This window comes from Excalfactoria chinensis, chromosome 7, assembly GCF_039878825.1.
Source record: "Excalfactoria chinensis isolate bCotChi1 chromosome 7, bCotChi1.hap2, whole genome shotgun sequence".
Classification (NCBI taxonomy): Eukaryota; Metazoa; Chordata; class Aves; order Galliformes; family Phasianidae; genus Excalfactoria; species Excalfactoria chinensis.
Window position 1 is genome coordinate 33,469,288 of NC_092831.1, and position 19,405 is coordinate 33,488,692.

General features: G+C 42.0%; 1 protein-coding gene across 4 annotated transcripts in view; it reads left to right on the forward strand.

Annotated features, from left to right (window-relative positions):
- Positions 1–1,152: 1,152 nt before the first annotated feature.
- The window catches only part of TRAF3IP1 (TRAF3 interacting protein 1), a 30,783-nt gene continuing 12,530 nt past the window's right edge, over positions 1,153–19,405 (forward strand). Inside the window, exons 1-9 of one of the 4 annotated variants that reach the window (XM_072342382.1) lie at positions 1,153–1,292; positions 1,685–1,753; positions 4,321–4,482; positions 5,495–5,635; positions 5,779–6,249; positions 12,915–12,990; positions 15,155–15,253; positions 17,684–17,774; positions 18,795–18,881. In XM_072342382.1, the coding sequence (XP_072198483.1) occupies positions 1,706–1,753; positions 4,321–4,482; positions 5,495–5,635; positions 5,779–6,249; positions 12,915–12,990; positions 15,155–15,253; positions 17,684–17,774; positions 18,795–18,881 (1,175 nt within the window). In that variant the 5' untranslated portion in view covers positions 1,153–1,292; positions 1,685–1,705. Of the gene's footprint in view, positions 1,334–1,684; positions 1,754–4,320; positions 4,483–5,494; positions 5,636–5,778; positions 6,250–12,914; positions 12,991–15,154; positions 15,254–17,683; positions 17,775–18,794; positions 18,882–19,405 lie in introns of all 4 variants that reach the window. The other 3 variants (XM_072342383.1, XM_072342381.1, XM_072342380.1) reach the window with 3 other exon arrangements.

Sequence of the window (19,405 nt, forward strand, 5' to 3'; positions counted from 1 at the left end):
CTTCTACCTGGTAACACAAAGGCACACAGACAGCCACTGAACTTAGACTATAAGCTTTGAAGAGACAGACAGGGTGCTTTCTGTTGCCAACATGCATGTATATTCTCCAGCAGAACTTGTATCTTATTGCTTTCCAGCCTATTTTGGCAAGTTCTGCTGTACTAAGCCAAAGTAAAGTGTGGAAAGGTTAGGGGAACGTGCTATAGAAGCAGACAAACCTTGGTCTCAACTTGCTCAGCCTCTAATTCTAGTCCAAGGTCCTCAAAAAGTCTACAGACTAACCCTCAAGCAATCTGTTTTACAGTGCTAGGATCGTTTGCTGTGCCTCCCCTTAGTACCACTGGACTCATGGAGTCTTAGTGAGTTGCTAGCTTTTGATTCCTCAGTTAATTGAGCTGTGCTTCCTTGGGGTACTGCCTCTTCAGCAAATGGAGCACGCCAAAGGTCAAGCTGAACTAAACCCCCAAGATTCATTCTCAGGCACTACAGACACTTTCATAGAGCTGGTGGCAGAAATCCAGATAAACCATACGATTCCAAAATAAACAACCCTCTTCCCTAGAGCAGCTTCTTCCCAGTCTTCTTGTTTCCTCTGAGACCTCTTCCGATGCCCTGAGATGTAGAAGCTGTCAACACCTTTTCTTCTTCCCAGGGTTACAAGATCCTGTAGTCACAGCCTGTCTGGGAACCTCATCAATCTCCGAGTGTGTCAGGCTGTTGTACTTTATTTATAGAACAATTGCAAAAAAAATAATAGCCACCAAAAGACATATTAACTGAGCACTGGTGCTTCACTGTTTGTTCGATAGTTATTAATATAACCATGGCATTTGACAGGTTGTATGGGATGAGATACTTTTAGGGTTCATTTCAGAGACTCTTTCCCAGATTGACCAGCCATTCTGAATCAGCTGGGAGAGAAAATACACAGATCTTGGATTTAATTTGCTTAGCAAGCTACCACGCTTTTTCAGTCCCTGCAACATGCTTCTACTTTGCAATAGGACCTGCAGGGTCCTTTGTCACCAGCCTCCACCTGGACATAAAGCAGGGCAGGGCCTAAGATGGCGGCGATGCCGGTTGCTATGGCCGCGCGGTGCCTAGCAACCGCGTGCTGCGGCTCCGAGCCTGCGCAGTGAGGCGCGTTGCGCCGCGGGGCAGGCTGGGAGTGCTCACAGCCGGCGGCGGCGGCGCCGGCCCCGCCGTCGCTATGAACGAGGCGGTGGTACGACGGACGCAGGAGTGCTTGGGGCAAGTGATCCGCAAGCCGCCCTTGACGGATCGGCTGCTGAGTAAGCCGCCATTCCGCTACCTGCACGACGTGATCACCGAGGTGGGCCGGGGACCGGCCTGCGGGCCCGCTCTGCTGTTGCTAGGCAACAGGGCCTCCCCGCCGGCTGCCCCTCGCGTGGCGGGGCTCGGAGAGTCGGCGCCCCCTCAGCGAGGGGCCGGGCGGGAGCAGGGCGCCCCCTGGCGGCTGGGGGTGTCAGCCCTCGGGGCGGGGGGGGCCTGGAGGGTCATGGGGGTCCCGGCTCGTCTTCCGTGACGTGCCCTGCTGGAAGGCAGCAGCGTTCTACTTTAGTATATTGTTATTAATAACAAGGCACGGTCTGTTGCCACCGAGTGCTGTTGTGCGGGAGCCTCCGAGCGCCCTTAACTCGATCCTTTTCCTTCTCTTCTCAAGGTGATTAGAGTGACAGGCTTCATGAAAGGGCTTTACACGGATTTTGAATTGAAATCAGATAATGTCAAGGTGGGTACGAAGCTTCCTTATTTATTCAGCCTGACTAAAAACGGGCTCTGAAACGTGCTGCAAGGCACTTGTGGTCTTTCCTGTGTTCAGCTTGCATTGCTTTCTTCAGGCATTGTATAGAAACAGGAGCTATTGCCTATTGGTTTTGCAATGCATAGAATCAGATCGTTTGATTTGAAAGGGACTCTGAGGCCGTCTGGCCCTGCTCCCCTGTAGTGAACAGGGACACCCACTGCTCTATCAGGTGCTCACAGCCCCATCCAGCCTGACCTTGAGTGTCTCCAGGGATGGGGCATCCACCACCTCTCTGGGCAACCTGTGCCAGCGTTTCACTACTCTCATAGTATAAAGCTTTTTTCTTGGAGCCAACCTCAGCCTCTCCTGTTTTAGTTTGAAACCGTTTCCCCTTGTCCTATCACAACAGATCCCGCTAAAGAGTTTGTCCCCTTCTTCCTTACAGCCCCCCTTTAGATGTCAGAAGCCTTCTTCTGCAAGCTTATCCAGGCTATTTGTGGACACTGTAGATGTAGCTAAGACTGGGGACACAAGCTATCGTGTGTAAACAACTATTTCTGTACACGTCTCAAGAAGTCTGATTTATGAGTAGATGTTGACTTTCAAAATACAGTTGTATTACAGATAATGTTAATAGTCATGTAGCAAAGTTGCCTTGAAGCAATTAGGCTTAAATCGCAAACAGTAGAAATCCACACATAGCTTCTTACAGAGCATGCTGGTCTTTCTTTGGATAGGTGTATTTTGAGGTGTATCACAATGTTTTGAGTCGGAAGGGACCCCAAAGCCCAAACCCTGCCATAGGCAGGGCCACCTCCCACAGACCACATTGCCCAAAGCCCCATCCAATGTGGCTTTGAGCACTGCCCTTCTCTAGGCAGCCTCACTGTTTCCTCCTAACATCTAACCTAGATTTCCCCTCTTTTAGTTTAAAGCCATTCCCCTTTGTCCTGTCACTATCAGTCTGTGTGTGAAGCTGCTCTCCCTGCTGTTTATAAGCTCCCCTCAAGTATCAGAACACCGCTTGAGGGTTTCTCTGGAGCCATATATATAGATATATATATACTTTATACACACATACAGAAAATATTATTGCTTAATAATGCATCTTGTTATGCGTGTTCTGCAATAGTCTTATTACCATTATTACAGCCATTATGAAGGTCTGATTACTGAAAGTAATGCTATTAGTGAAAATGCTTTTCTTAAGTGCAAGGATGACTTAAGTCTGTGTTTGCTTACCTTCTAGTGCTTGCCTCTTTGCTAAGCAATGCATGCTGCCTTCTCCCAGTACCAACTAGGCTCAAAACTCGTCACTTATTCATGGCAAATAATGCATGTTGTGTGTTGCTAGTTAAACAGCTACATCCATTGGTGATTGTTTAACATAGCAACTAAAACTATTGGCTCATCTATAGCTAGTTAAATGGGTGGTTTATGCACTTCCTGATTATTGGTTCTGTGGAAAGTAGCTCAGTACATGGTTAATTCTCTTATTTGGAGACCACTGTCCATCTCATTTGTGGATCCAAAAAGCAGATTTCCTAAGCTGGAATTATCTGTGAACTGCATCAAACTGACAGAGCGTGCAGCTGGATCTCAGTGAGCTGTGTTTCCCATCAGCTCTATATGATGCGTATATGAACCAGGTTGGATGGGACCCTGGGCAACCTGCTCTAGTACCAGATCTGGAGGCTGGTGGCCCTGCCTGTGGCAGGGGGTTGGAACTTGATGATCCTTGAGATCCCTTCCAATCCAAGGCATCTTATGATTCCACTAGTCTATGATTATGTGCTTAATAGAATGTAATTTATACTGTGTGTTTTATCAATCTCTCAGCACCGTTGCAGAGGTTTGTTTCTATTCTGATAGAGCTTTATTTACTGACTCAGGAGGTTGTAGCATTTCCTTCCTTAGTTTCTTTTGGGTTTGTTTTTAGTTTTTGAACGCAGGGGGCACTGGTGAGAGCGAAGTGGTCCTGATGTTAATGGGGACAATCTGGAAATCCTAGCTATGTGGCAGTTGTTTGTTTTAATCTGTTTAGAAGAGCTGAAGACGGGAAGTACCCTGACTCCACAGCCTGTCTTCCCACATGTTTGTTCTTGTTTATGGAGCAGCTCCGGGACTTGAGACACCACAGGGACAGCCTCGTAAAGCCCCAGTGCCACAGGAATAGATAATGCTACAGATGGCCTTTAGAAAGAGTACTGGCCTTGCTCAGCTGAGGAATTACAGGCTTCTGTTGCTTTCCTTTTTGTTGGTATGTCTGTCAAATTAGATCCAGGTTCGTTCTGGGTCTGTGCTCACAAGATAGCCAGTCAATCAGTGCCAAATCAGGTGTTTAAATGGGTTGCATAATCACCCAAAGCCATCATCTTCCCTGAAGGATGCTTAGGGAAAGATGTTTTTGAAGTATAGTTATAAAACTAAATCACATCTGGTAACTGTGGAGATAACAGCTGATTCCTCCTGCCAGAGGTTTCCTAACCTTGAGGTGGTGTATGGAGTTATTTTAGGTTCTCACAGTTATTTCTGAATTGTTGTTTTTCTAGGATAAAGATGCCAAAATCAGCTTCCTTCAGAAGGCCATCGATGCTGTTGTAATGGTAACAGGAGAGCCACTGTCAGTAAAACCAGCACGTGTTGTGGCTGGGCACGAACCTGAGAAAACAAATGAGTTTCTGCAGGCCATTGGGAAGTGTTGCTTAAATAAGGTATGACATCTCCATATATCATATTGTGTGCCTCCGGTGGCGCAGCGGTAGAATTCCCGTTTGCAACACCAGGGGGCCCGGGTTCGAATCCCCCCCTGTGGAGCAGGGGGTAGAAGTGCCGCTCTGCTACACAGAGGGCTCGAATCCCGGGAGTTGGACTCGATGATCTCTAAGGTCCCTTCCAACTCGCACAATACTATGATACTATGATACTATGATATATTTCATCTACGTTGTTACAGAGATATGTGTTTGTGTTATACGTTATCAGAGCACATTTGTGACAGAGTTTGACACTCATTAGCTACTTTTAATTACAGAAGATACACTATGTTGGGTTACCACTATAAACAGATGTATAGAATGCGATCGTTAGCAGAGTTTGAGCCAGGTCCCCACGCAAATACATTCTAGATATCCATCTAAAAAACCTGTGAAGTGATGAGTGAGAAGAAACTGCTCCTTGAACAGCGAAATACTGCAGTATTCACAAGCCGTGTGAAGGTTTTCTGGGTAATCTTTGTTGATCTGATCATTTACACTGGTATTATTTCCCTTCAGTTAACTGAATGAGACAGACTTCTTCCTTATTAATTGTTTGAGATTGGCAAGGAGGAGCTGAGATGGACTGAGTTTGATGGCACAGCTTTGTACAGCGTTGTGATGAGATGTAATAACCAAAGGCTGAAGTCTGTCCATTCGAGCCAAGATTATTAGCCTTTTGTCTTTTCTGTGAAACACAGGCTGGATGCACATTGTGGAAAAGGTTTGGATTCTAACTAGCTTTATATCTGATGTTGCTACAGTAGATAAAAAGCACGGCCTGTTTATATAAGCCTAGTATGCATGATCAAATTATTGCAAGAGTTACAGAGAGGTGTTTGATTTAGAAGAGCAGAAATATAAGGTGCATCTCAAAAGAAATAGAGAAGTCATGTTGACTGTAGAGTCAGGAAGAAGGGAGATATTTAATAAGGTAGCTCATTTCAGGATTCTTTTCTGTTTCTTGCAGCTGTCCAGCGATGCTGCTGTAAAAAAGATCTTAGCTGGGGAAAGAGCTGATGCTAAAGGAAAACCTCCATCCAGTAAACCTCGAGATATAGAAAGCAGAGAGTCCAAAGCAGAAGACCAAAAAAGCCACAGGGATAAAGAGGTAGGAAACTCCTGTTGGGTACAGTGGCTACCCATTATTATTATGTATTTTATTTCTATAGTGGGCATGTTGTATGTAAAAGGTAACTATGTGGTAGAGTTGACATGTATTGAAACTGAATATTGCTTTTTGATTTGTTTTAGGGAAGAGGAGAAACTGACATTAAAGACAGAAGTTCAAGCAGAGACAGAAAACCCAAAGGAGACGTCAAAGAAAGTGAAGAAAGAGAAAAGGAAAGTGAAAAACAGAAGGATAATGAAGACAGGCACAAAGACTCTGAAAGGGACAACTCTAAGGAAGGAGGAAAACAAGAAAGGGAAAGAAACAAAAGCAGAACTACCAAACAAGGAAGAGAAACAGAAAAAAGCAAGGGAAAAAGAGACATAGAACGAGAAGATAATATTGGATGGGATAAATTACAGCAAAAGGAGAAAAAAAATGAAGGAGGAAGAGAAACGGACAGACTGAAAGGAAGAGACAAAGATAAGGGTAGGGAGAGAGAACGAGAGAAAGACAGAGAAAAGGAAAAAGACCGTGAGAGGGACAGACAGAGAGATAGAGGGAAGGATGGGGAGCATGGACAAGAACACGGAAAGGATAAAGCAGAGAAAAAGGTAAGTGAAATCTTATCTCAGAGCAGTGTTCAACTATGAAGCGCTTTCTGTAACAGTCCTTGCTTTCCCAAATTGAATGTTTTTTTGGTATGGATTTAATCTGTTAAGGATGTGGCTGAGGCTGTGTGTGCACCTTCCTGTCTGTGAGCAATCAGACTTATCTGACCATGCTTCCTGAATGTCTGTTAAGCAGTTTATTTTCTGAGCTGTGCTTGCTTGAATTCTCCTCATCACATTAGATTCAATCTGATAGAGTGGAGTGGCAGCTGTTGTTGGAGTTGCTCACTGTCATTGTCATGCATGCTGTTGCTTCAGCCAAAGCTAGCTTTTGGGAAAGGTGAGGGTTAAAGAGAGCTTTGTTGAGCCATAGCTGGTTGCTTGTCTCACTCTTGAGCTTACTTTTTCCATAGAGAGATCAATTGAACAGTGAATCTTGCTCTGTTAGTCTTCCAAGAGAGCCAAGCTGGTTGAGGAGAGCAGGTAGATGGCTAAGAATGCTGTTGAAGTGCACCCAGTTGCACTGTATGCTCATTTCCCTTGTCATATATTTCAGCTAACTAGGCTGTTAGTCAGCACATGGAATCTAAAGCAAATATTTCATTTTAGCCTGCAGATTCTGAGGAATCCAAACTTAGAAAACTGCAGAGGCCAACTAAAGCCAGCAGGTGCCAGCCAGATGATGAGGTTAATGGTATAGAAGACTGGGGAAGGCGAGCTTTGAAAGCGTTCCATTTTAGAATGGTTTGGAAATCTGCATTAAGGAAATGAAGATTGAAAGTGAAATAGATGCCAAGTTTGAGGGCTCTAAAATAGGTTGTCTGGGTATTTCTATTTAGTTGACTACTACAGGAGAATGTTTATTTGTTCAAAGGTTTCTCCTTTTTCCTCTCGAGTCTTTCCTGGAATGCTGTTGTATGTTTGTTTGAGCAGGCAGCTCAGCGTGATGCAGCTGCTCACTCGCTCCCCCAGCTTTGGGCTGGAGGAGAGAACTGAAAAGTTCAAAGTGCAAAAATAGGGGGGGGGGGGGGGGGGGCGGCTTGAGATAAATAGAGTTTAATAAGACAAGAAAAAGTAAAGAAAACCGACCAAACAAGCAGCGTGAAACTCCAGCTGACTGATGCCCAGCAATGGAGTCCTGGCCATCTCAGGGTGATGCCGTATGTATGGGATATCCCTTTGGTAAGCTTAGGTGAGCTGTCCTGGTTTTGTCCCCTCCCATCTCTCTGTGCACCCCAGTTCCTTGTTGGCAGCCAGCACAAGAAGCTGCAAAGTTCCTGGCTGAGTGTAAGCACTCCTTAGCAACATCTATACCGTTAGTGTGCTATCAGTATTGTTCTTACCCTCAATCCAAAACATGCCAGCTGCTAGGATTTAGGACAGGTGTTTTAATAGCAGTGGCTGGGTTGAATGGAAAATAAATCCAGTTTTGCGTTGTGTTTTGCAGCTGGAAGATTGTAGGGTTCAATAGGAACTTGCTGACTGCCTCTGAACAGTAGCTGTTGTTTGGGATACCATTGTGTCTGCATCTGCCGCTTCTTGATGACCTGAGGCAATATGGGGAATTAAGGAACCGTATGGCTAAATGTTTAAGAGTGAGCCTTCAATAAATTAGCCTGAAGGTAGTTCATGCTAGGAAGAAATAGGCAGCATCCCAAGTCCAGCAGGCGTCTCTGTTGGAAGTCTGTGGGCCACTGACATCATCGTGTCTTCTACATGAGATGACAAATTTATAGCTGTTTTTTGACTGAAATCCAACCAAAGTTTTTAAATTATTGGCACTTGGAGGGAGAGCTTATAAAATAGTTTTTAGCCTGAAGCAAACGTTCATGGCCAAGTTAAACTTCCTGCAAATTGGGTCTCTAATGGAAATTCTGAGCCTCGTCCCAAGCTATCGTAGTGCTCTTGGGCACCACTGTAATATGCTGGGGCAGTAAAGTTTCATTTCCCGTCTTAAGTGCTTTTGGGAGTGATTCCAAGGCATGTTGGTTTACTACCTTAAATCTAGATAACATGCTGTTCCTTTACTTGCTTGCATAACGGTAGACACTGCTTTGCTTTTAGGTGTTGAAAACATATGCTTTAGACCAGTGCATGACAAACAGCCACCTTACTAAGACTGTGCAAGAGAGGAACGAAATGAAAACGTTCCCAATGAGTCTTTTAAAGCTGGAGAGCTTGGATAGCTGTGTAAAGTGATTTAGAGAACATTCCATCATGAGATAGCTGAGAGGTGCACCTTAGTGCACTGTGGTTGATCTTACTTTCCTCCCAGTAGTTTCACAGCAGGATAATGCCTTTATTCCCAGGGATTTACCCTGACTTAAACTGCTGTAATACCATTTATGTCATGTGAAACAAATGTATTAAAAGCAAAGGAAACAACTTTGGTATTTATGCCTACAAAGAGTATTTGATTGCATTATTTGGTCGTGTGTGCTGCATTAATATATCTTAAGCATTCATTTTTTCAGCTTTCTAAAAATACACAGCAAGTGAAACAAGTTAAAACAGCCCCCTTTCAAGCTGTCTGATATGCCATTGCCTAATGTGTTGCCTGCATTCTTCTGCCCTGAGGACTGAACTCTTCTTCTTTCCTGTTTTGTTCCTCTTGGGTTCATTTACACAGCAGTGGCTTATTGTAGAGTCATAGAATGACTTAGGTTGGAAGGGACCTTAAAGACCATCCAGTTTCAATCCCCTTGCCGTGGGCAGTGTTGTCACCCACCAGCTCAGGCTGCCTAGGGCTCCATCCGGGCTGCTCTTGGATGCCTCTAGGGATGGGATACCTGCAGCTCTCTGGATAACCTGCACCAGTGCCACACCACCTCCTGAGTAAAAAATATCTTCCTAATATTTAACCTAAATTTCCCCTCTTTTAGTTTAACACCATCCCTTCTTGTCTTATCATGGTTAGACCATGTAAAAAGTTGGTCCCCCTCCTGTTTATAAGCTTCCTTTAAGGACTGGAAGGCTGCAGCAAGTTCTCCATATAAAGTTTAGTCATTAGTATTACTCCTTTGAGATCTGGAACCTAGAAAAGAGTCTATCATTATTCATCGACATTTTCATTTTTCTGCTAATCATCTGAGGCCAGCCTTAAAATACTACTTCAATTTTTACAGGTTGATTTCTTTTTTCTTCATGTATTTTTCTTGAACTGAAGAAACTGAATGTTGCCGGGCATGTGATAGTCATCACGTGGGTATCTATAATTTGCTGGAACTAGAAGAAAGCAAATATAAGTAGGAATTAAGAAGAAACATTTGGCCAACACATGGCAATCAGGAGACTCCTTTCTGCTTGTAGGCTGTTACGTGCCACATTGTTTCTGATTGGAGCAAGCCAGGTTGTGTTCTGTTCACTCAGCCCAGCTCAGGTAGAAATCTTGTTGTGCAGCAGACAACTCAGAAGCTCAATCTGTCATGCTACAGAATAATAAGACAACTTTGTCTTTTGACAAGAGGTGATTCGAGCTGTAGACCTTGTGAGCGTATGGTGCCGCTTATATGGAAGTGTCTGCAGAGCAGGTATGTCATTTACCCCTACGGCAAAACACGTTGGAAAAGTCTCTTCCATTTTACAGATGGCTGCTGAAACTTTTGGCTAAAGCTTTTTGTAATATCCTGTAACTTCTGGCCACTTCAGTAACGACCTTTATTTCTTTGCTGTCCAAACCATATTGCTCTGGAACAGGTCATTTGAATCAGCCTCTAAAGTCCTATCTAATGAACTTCTGTTGGAACTCATCTGTAATGAAACAACTACTGAATGAAAAATGACATAACTGCCCTTGAAGCAGCAGAGAGAATTGTTCCATGGAAATCTCCTAAACATGGCATAGATCATTTTGTTCCAGTGCTGTGAGCTGGAATGCTTTTTGCTGTCAGTTATTCATAATTGACTCAGGTAACAGAAGGCCAATGTTCACATTTGTATTGTAAGAAATAGCTGCTTTTTTTCCTAATAACTCTGAGTTTGAAGGGTTTTAATTAGCAGAATCTAACAGCAATAGAACATCATCTTCTGAGCATCTCTCAGGAAAAGGTAATTGATTGATACAATCCTGGTGTCATTGTCACACAGTCAGATGGATCTTTCCATGTTGCTGCTACACACTAATAAATTATGCCTGTTAATAATGATGGCTGTTTAGGAATAAATACAAGAAATACAGGCAATTTAAAGAACAGAGCAATGAATGTCTTTGAGCCTTAGAACTGAGCTGTATTTATGTGCCTATATATATGTTACACAGAAACAGAAGGTGTGTTTTATAGAATGGCTTGGGTTGCAAAGGACTCCAATGCTCATCCAGTTCCAACCTCCTGCTATGTGCAGGGTCACCAACCACCAGACCAGGCTGTCCAGAGCCAAATCCAGCCTGGCCTTGAATGCCTCCAGGGATGGGGCATCCACAGCTTCCTTGGGTTTATTCATGTATATATTGTTTTATTGTTGTATCTATATATGTGTTACTGCCAGTACACATGTAAATATACCTCCTGTAGCATGGGTCTAATTAGAAGCAAAATCATCTGAAACAGAGGATTGAATTAGATTACAGGTCTTTTCCAAACTTTATGATTGATTGCCCAGAGTTAGTTAGGAGGGCAGAAACTGCTCAACTACTGCTGTGTGCATACACACAAGGCAAATAGCATAGCTATAATAGAGGAGAAAAATCTGACCTCCTGTGTGTGCTGCCTTCTGCTAATATTCAGTACCAGGCATTAGTGGGACTGTCAGTAAGTTGTAACAGTAGTCCTATTCACAAATCAGAGCACATGGAGCTTGAAGATCCCTGTATAAAAGTTACTGATAGAAACTGTTTATGAGATAATACAGTGAATATAGGGGTTGGTTGTTGCATGGAAAGAAAGGGGGATTGGCAGTTTGGCAGGGTGTCCTTTCAGAGCACGTTCTTCTTGACCATAACATTACAAACTGTTATTTTCTAATGTCTTAAAATCAGCCTATTTAAAGATTCATAACAAAGCAGCCAATTGGATGGTTTACAGCAGACTACCGTATCCTCTCCAAATAGAAATGGAACGACTCAAAACCGGGAAGCATGTACATCCATCTAGGATCCCACTTAAATGCTTTTCTTCCTGTACGGTGTGAGATGGAGTGTAAAATTACTTTTTAATGACTTTTAATACTTTCTAATTTACTGCTTCTCAAAGTTGTGGAACTTTGGAATTTGTAAGAAGAAGGAGGACTTATTTTATCTCCCTTTGGAAAGACTCGAGTCATAAATATAGCGGGCTTTATGTTTTTGTATGCTACCATAGTGATTAGAGTTTTACTTTGCACCTGTTGCCAGCGTGCACATCTGGCACGACAAAAGTGTTAAGCAGCGTTTGCAGTCACTACCTGCCATAAATAAATGACCGAATGCGCTCCTCCAGAAGCCCCAGCACCTACTCTCAACTCCTTCCCCACCTGTGCTAATAATTACATCACCCAAATTGCTGCTAAATGCTGAGTGTACCAGATGCGGCCTTGCAGGTCTCTACAACCAGACTGTGAAGCTGTGGGGTGCTCAACTTTTGCCCCTGGCGTAGCGTTATTGTTGTCAAAGGTGGTAGTAATTGAGATGAACCACTTCAATATTAACTAACCAATAAGTTCAGTATTAACTGCATCTTGGCCTTCTATCAGATTTCTTTAAAATGTGTCAGTATCTTGTGGAATGAGTCACGCTGCTTCCATTCTGCCCCCATCTGTACCCACAAGCTGTGCTGGGCCAGCAGGAGCTCTCCTTTACACCTTGCCCTTTCTCTGGAGGCATATGGAGGTTTAACACAGGGCCTTTGCAGGAAGTATTGTCAGTCAGCTGTTCTTAACTTCAGGCAGTGAAAGCTATATCCAGAGAAAACAAAATAATCATGCTTGTGTGTGCTTTCCTGCCTTCATTTCCTGGCCTCTCAGAATCGCCTGTGGGCTTAGGACAGAGTCCTCATAACTGTCCTGATTTTTGCTTTGATTTTATCTTTTTCACTTCTCTACTGCTATCGTTACTCTTTCTGTTCCAGCTGTACCTTCAGATCACTTGCTGCTTTTTGATGGCCTTTCCAATAAGACCAATGTCTCTGTTTGGCCATGTTTTAGTAAAGGACTGTGTGTGTCTAGTGCCACAATCTTTTAGTGTCTATCTTCTGTTTTGGAAGGAAGTTCAAAACACTTCCCAGAAGATTGAAGAGAAACTGTGTGTGCAATGTGGCTGAAGCATGGAGGGGACTCTAAGAATCTTAACCCTTTGGGTAGCTCACTTAGTAGCAAAGCATTCTACTCCTAGACCAGTTATGGCATCACACATGCATTGCAAGTTTTGCAAGAGCTCTGCCTTGGATGTGCTTGGTCCACCTTTGGAAGTTACCTTTACAGTAGTGAAATACGATCACATTTCAAGCTCATTAAAAAAAAAAAGAGATAACTCCCACATATCCAGCAAAAACATCTGCAAACTCTTCTGAGCAAAATAGCCTTTAGCTATTTTTTCTGTGTGTGCATCAGTTTTGTAAGTATTTTTTAACGTATAATAAATACAGACCAAAAAAAATCAACACAGGTGATTCAACTTTAATTTTGAATATACAGATATATATATATTTTATGTGAAGATATATAAATTTGTGCCTTTTTTTCTTCCTTTTTTAAAGGGTGAAAGTCCTGCAGGAATATCAAGGCAACCTTCAACAAAAGGATCAAGGCAACGCTCCAAACCCAGAGGAGAAGGTAACCAGGAGGATAGTATTTGTTCTATTAGATATGCTGGAGGGTTGTTATCCTGGAACAGGATAAAATCCTAAATATCCTTGCTTATTATTTTGAGTGCTTGTTTTTTACCCTTTAGGAATCTTTTACCGTTTATGAATCCAGTGGGCTGTTCTTCTGCATAGATTTGGTACATGGAGAGTAGTATTTAATTCAGTCTGGTCACATTCTTTATACAAAATTGCAGGTGTAAATTCAACCCTCTCAATTGAGTTTTCTCTCTGAATGGACTCTGTGACTGGACTGTTTGCCCATTAGTTTCACAGAAACTGTTTCTTTGTTCCATAATATGGCAAAATTAGAGACAAATTACCTGAAAAACTCTGAGAGACTTAATTTTGCTCTCATTTCTGTTACATGGGGTAAGTAGATCTCAAGTATAACTCAAATGGTTAAATATTGCACATTACTGTACAGAATGGAACATGTAAAGGTTCTTTAAATACTTTAAACAGATCAATATTCAGCACGGTGTTTAAGTAAGATTTAAGACGTGTTGTTTAAGGTAGTTTTAGTAAGATTAAAGACATTTATGAAGCAAGATATGCTTTCCTGTAGGTATTAATTATACAAATGTGAACCCTGAAATATTTAACTTCATCACGTGCTAATGTTTGGGAAGCGTGTACTTCCTAAATTTATCTTCTCAATTTCTTCTGATCCTTTCTCAAGGGTCTGAAGTCCTTGAGTATTGGATTTCTTTAGAAATCCTGGGATTATAAACAAAAATATGACATTTGTCATAGAAAAGAAAGGGGAAAAAAAGCCATGTTCTGTGAGGCTGACTGATTAATGCTCAGTGCAATAAGGGATTTCTCTGGGCGTTTGTTTGTTAAGCAGTACATTAAACCATACGCATTTGTGAACAACTTTCTGGGTTTTTTTAGTCAAAAAGATGGTGGGTTAAATTTGAGACTAGCAAAACCTTTTAAAATGACTTACATAACTTGAGGCACTTGCAGTAGTCCAGGTGTAACCTGGAGAGCAGACTAAGAGGAGTTGCTCACCAAAACCCCTTTGATTAAAGGGTTTTGAAACAACTGTGTGTGTTTGTAAGTCTTTGGCTTCCAACAGTGTCTGTCATTACAGCTATGGTCAACCATATGTGGTCAAGTCAGTCAGTGCCTACCTGTGCAACCTGCTGTAGGGATCCTGCTTTAGCAGAGGGGTTGGACTTGGTGATTTCTAGAGGTCCCTTCCAACCTTGCTAACACTGTTAGTCTGTTAGTTGGGTTTATATCTGCTAAGTCTTCCTGAGCGTTCCAAACAGCTGATTTGTTGTGGTGGGAATTCGGTAGCTAGAAGATAGGAACCCAGTGGATCTGTTCTTTACATTTATATTCCAGTCACTCAACCTGCAGAAGCACTCAATTCAGTTCATGTCCGGTGTTTTCAGGACCCTTCTTTCTGTGTCTGCAGATATCTTCCATATCTTTCTGCATCTTCCCATTTCTGCTTCTGCTGTATTTTGAGGAATGTAAAAACTGAACATATTGCAAGTGAGGTTAAGGCTGTGTGTGTGTGTGTGTGTGTGTGTACTTCTTACATGGCAAAACCAAAGTTTTGTTTTCGGGAGTTATATACAAATGGTGCTGAATTGATCCTCCTTTGACTCTCTTTGCCCTCCATGGCACATAATGTAGGAATCAGGAGTGTATTCCAAAACTTGGGCTTTCTTCTTCAAGTTGTGGGGTTCATGTACTGAAAATAAGCTTTTCTTGCTTGAAACTTCTTAATGGCTTTAGTATGAAATGCTTTTACAGGGAAACCCTTTGGAACAAACCAAAGTGCATTCCAAGTAGCACACAAACAGTATTGTCTGTTTAAGCAATTACTTACTCTTTATTTGTTAACTATTATTTTACTAGCTATTAGACTTAGAAATAATATCTAACTCACTTCTGAACTGAAGAAATTGCCTTTGTTTGCAGTAACGTAAGGAGTTGAATCAATAATCTTTTAGAACATATTTGTGAACTTTAAATGTTAGCTGTTTGCACTCGAGATGGTTTATGAATCTAAGGTAGCTCTTAAAGATACATTAAGTGTAACAGGTATTTAGAATGGATTTTTTTTTTAATTTATAATTGTAATTGTATCATTTAATTATAAACTTTTGTTCTAGGAACAGTAGAAATGAAGAGCGTAGCAGATGGGACTTCAGAGGACAATGCTGCTAAACTGCATGAGAAAGCAGAACCAGAACTTGTAGTTAAACAGAAAGGTAGGTGGAATAAGAGCTTGTCTGCCTTGGAAAGGCTAATTTGAGCGCTGTGAGGTCAGCCTTGACTCCATGCAGTTGGTTAAAGGTAAGGAAGGATAAAAGAAAGGAATTCTTGCATAAAGGTAAGGAAGGACAGAAGAATACATGTTTTCAGTGGCCAGTGCTTATATTATGCCACGGAAAATGCTCCTGAATCTCTTGGTGACTTGTTCTGTGTAACTACCTGTTTCCTTTTTGTGTGGGTGTTTGGAAGTGTCACTTAGTGTTTGTGTTTTGGAGGAACTTTGAGGCAAATTCCATCTCTGCTTTCTTATTTCTCCACTAAAAACAAAACAAAAAAAAACCCCAAAAAGTTGTGTATGGCTCCCTAAACGTGCATTGCTAGTGAGATATTTGTATCCAAATACAGCATACGTGGCATAAGTGGAGCAAATGTAGGAGGAAGAGCTGAGAATGAAGCAAAAAAACTGTGGTTTTATTCTCTTCACATCCAGACACACAAACAAGTTAGGGCAGTTGATACCACTGTCTTAGTTTCAGCTGGAACAGTTTCCTTCAAGAGTGTCTGATATGATGCTGTGTTTTGGTTCTAGGAGAAAAACAGTGTTGGTAACACAGTGATGTTTATAGCTAAGCATGTTGTAGATAGCCAAGGCCATTCGTATCAAAGGGCCCATGAAGCTGGGAGGGATCAGAATTAGGACAGCTGATTTAAACTGGCCAAAGGGATATTCCAGACAACATGACATTGTGTAGAATGAGTTTGAAGGGGTGGGAGTTCATCTGGCCCTCTTACACTGCCTGTGGGCTTGCTGAGGGTGGTGAGCAATTGCTTGTGCATCACTTGTGGTATACGTTCATATGTATATGCAATAACTATTATCCTTTTCCTTTTCCCTGTCTTAATAGTTTTATCTCAGCTGACGAGTTGTACTTTAGGGGAATGAGACTGTGTGGTGCTGGGCTAACTGCCAGGTTATACCACAATAGTCCATCTGGTGACCAATGTGGGGCCTGAAGGGCTGAGATAACCAGGCCATGTTAACACAGGGTTTTTGGGTAGCTTGGTAATTGCTGGTCATGATGCTAATTTATCCCTATTTGTGGAGCTCCTTGGGAGTCTTCTCATAGAACTATATTCCATCTTTCCTTAGAGATCAAGAGCTAGTTACAGTAGCTCTTGAGAGCTTTGAATATCCCTGGGATGTTCAAACAAGCATGCTGCTATTGCCATGTCTTGAATGTATTTCAGGTTATGTTTAAGACTGAACAAATGAAATAATTGCATATCACTCATAGACCTGCCCTGAGGTGGGATAGTTGAGTGGCACCAATATATACCAATCAGGACTCCTTGTATCATAGAATGGTTGCAGTGTGAGATATCAAAGGCTGCTTCCCAGTCCAACTGTGGCCTTTAGGGCCTTATAGCTGTGTCAGTCCAAGGAAATATAGACATTTGGCCAATACATTTGTGTGACTTTACACAACTGGGAGAAATTTCACCCTGATGCCTTTAGCACTCAAGTGTGGATTGCTGGAAAGAGTCACTTGTGTTCATCCCTGCTCTCCTGGCATTGGCAGTAGATCTCAGCAAGAAGCTGCAGGTAGTACTGCTGGTACTTTGTAGTGGCAGAAAGCCAGCATTGAACATACCAGGGATAGCTAAATCTTCTATTAGAAATTAATCAGTGCTTTTTAATAAATGAAGCACTTCTGCAATTTAGTGAGGGCTTTTTTTTAGTCCTCTGCTATATGCTAAAGATTAAGAAAGAAAAAGGAATGTAGCAAAATGCAATTTGGTTGTCTTTGCGTGCTCTAAGTAGACCTTATTTAGGTTGTTTTTAGTAAAAAGAATACCAAAAAGCAATCTGTGCAAGTGCTTTGTAGTTCAGGTTAAGTGCTTTACAAAGAGGAGAGAAACCCAAGGACATAAAGTGGCCATAAACTATTACTTCTTTTTTTTTTAACTTGAAAAGAAGCAGATCCTATGGGGAACTTCTTGTTACAGGTAGTTATTGCAGCAACTGCTTTAAAACATACCATTTCCATTTCCTTAATGCCTGCACATGACATTTTTTTCCTTCCCATTACTTGTATTTGTGGGTTCTGCTCATATTAAAAGCGATCCACAAAACCTTTCCTACAGCAGCAGATAAATGGGGCAGTGGTGAATGGTGAGGGCAGAATTCTCCTTTCTATCTTGTAAGCAACACGTGTGGTAGACATTAAGATGAAGTGAGAGCAAGAAATCAGCTGAGACCTTGGATATATAAAGCTTGTAGAGTTGCACTTAGTTTGTCATACAATTCATTTCATTAACACATTAAAGTATAGTGTTGATAAGGCTTGAAATACTGTTGTAAAGAATTAGATTTGCATTGTCTACATAGCAGGTAAACCACTATTACACTTTTTTCTATTGAATAGAAGACGAAGCAGAAAACCTTGATCCTGAAAAGCCTGCTGTATCTGAAAACGGTGAAGCACCCAATGATCTTCCACCTCAGACTATCCAAAGGTTGGTTCCTTTTCTTTATTCTGTTTGAGTGAAGCACCAATGGTGTCTGGAGGTAACATAGTTGTAGTGGAAATGTTGAAGCAGTGATTGAACACCTGGTGGGAAGGCAGGGCCAGCCCAATGGAGCTCAGGTGCATCAATGTGTCTGAGTGATTGGAAGGGCTGGAACCAGGATCCACCTCTTCCCGCACCTCATTTAAGGGTTGGCAGTGGAGATGAGGGTGTCTCTTGCTGGAGATCTTTGTGTATTTGAGGCTTTTCAAAGTCAAGCAGCTCTTTTCCTTCATTCTTTGCATCTGTGGCTGCTGTGCTTGGGCTTGTTCTCGTTTGCTGCAGCCGAAGACTTTGCCACCCTGCTATTATCCTAGTACTTTCCATCCCGTTATAGCATTACAGCTGTCAATTGGAAAATAGCAAGGGAATGTGAAGCAGTTTGTGCTCGTGGCATGCAATAATGAATATTATCCCATGTATGGTTCATTTTATTTGTTTTCATTTCCTTCTGTGAAGGAAACTTCATGTCTTGGATGTACATTCTTAATCCAAAAAGTGCCTTGATGTAATCTTATTAAATTAAGAGTGGTCTGTGAGGAGTCTATTGCATCACTTCAGAAGTGTGATGTTAGGGATAAGATGAACTTGACTTTCAAATCCCAGTTTACTTTTTCTTTGCCCAGAAATAAGCTACTGTAGTTATATTACTTATGGAAATATACTTTTTCCTTTTGGTGTTATTGCTAGTTAACTGTGCTGTATCCAGATTATTTTTAGTGAGACAAACTTAAGAGGTGGTTTTACCCAAAATGATATTATTCTTGTTGAAGGTCACACTTGTTAGGTTTTCCCAGACTCCTACTAGGTCAGAAGGTATTGCCATATAGGATTCTACTCTGGGGGTGTGTTTCCATTGGTTTTATGCATTGGCTAAGTTACTCAATTCATCTGGATGTGCATGTCTGTTCCTTTGGGGGAAAGTGAGCTTCCTTTTACAGCATAGGTGAAAAGTCTTTTTTCTTGCAGACGTATTCCTCGCCCTGGCAGTGCAAGGCCAGCACCACCCCGAGTAGTGAAACGCCAAGAGAGCACGGAGGCCTTGCTTCCAGAAAGGTGAGGAGCATAGGAGATGCAGAAGAGATGCTGTTGGCTCTTAAGCCACAGTTTTCTAAGACGTTGTGTTCACCCTGTGCCAGTGAATAGCATCAGGATAGGTCACCCTATTGATTCAGGCTGGAAAACTCGAGCCTTTCTGCTAATCTAGTGTATTATTTAGAAGTTACAGTTAGTGGCCATATCAGGAAGTTCAATGATAGATACAATTTGATTAATTTTTTTGCCACTGGGAACTTTGAAACAGGTAGGCCTGGAATGTTAATCTTAACTATCAATAGAAGAGATCTTTGAGGTATGTAGTGTATGTCATGCTCAAAAAAAGGCTGAAACAGCCCCTTGAATTTATGGCCAAAATGTCTTGCAGGTGATGTCACATAAGTGCCAAGCACTAAAGCAGTGTATTCAGCACTAATGGCAGTGAAGGAATTTGGTGTGCTGCTTTATTTTATGGAAGGAGGTGAGGGGATAGATCTGGTTGGGATTGGGCCTAAAAACCTAATAGGTTTTCATGTTCGTTTCAT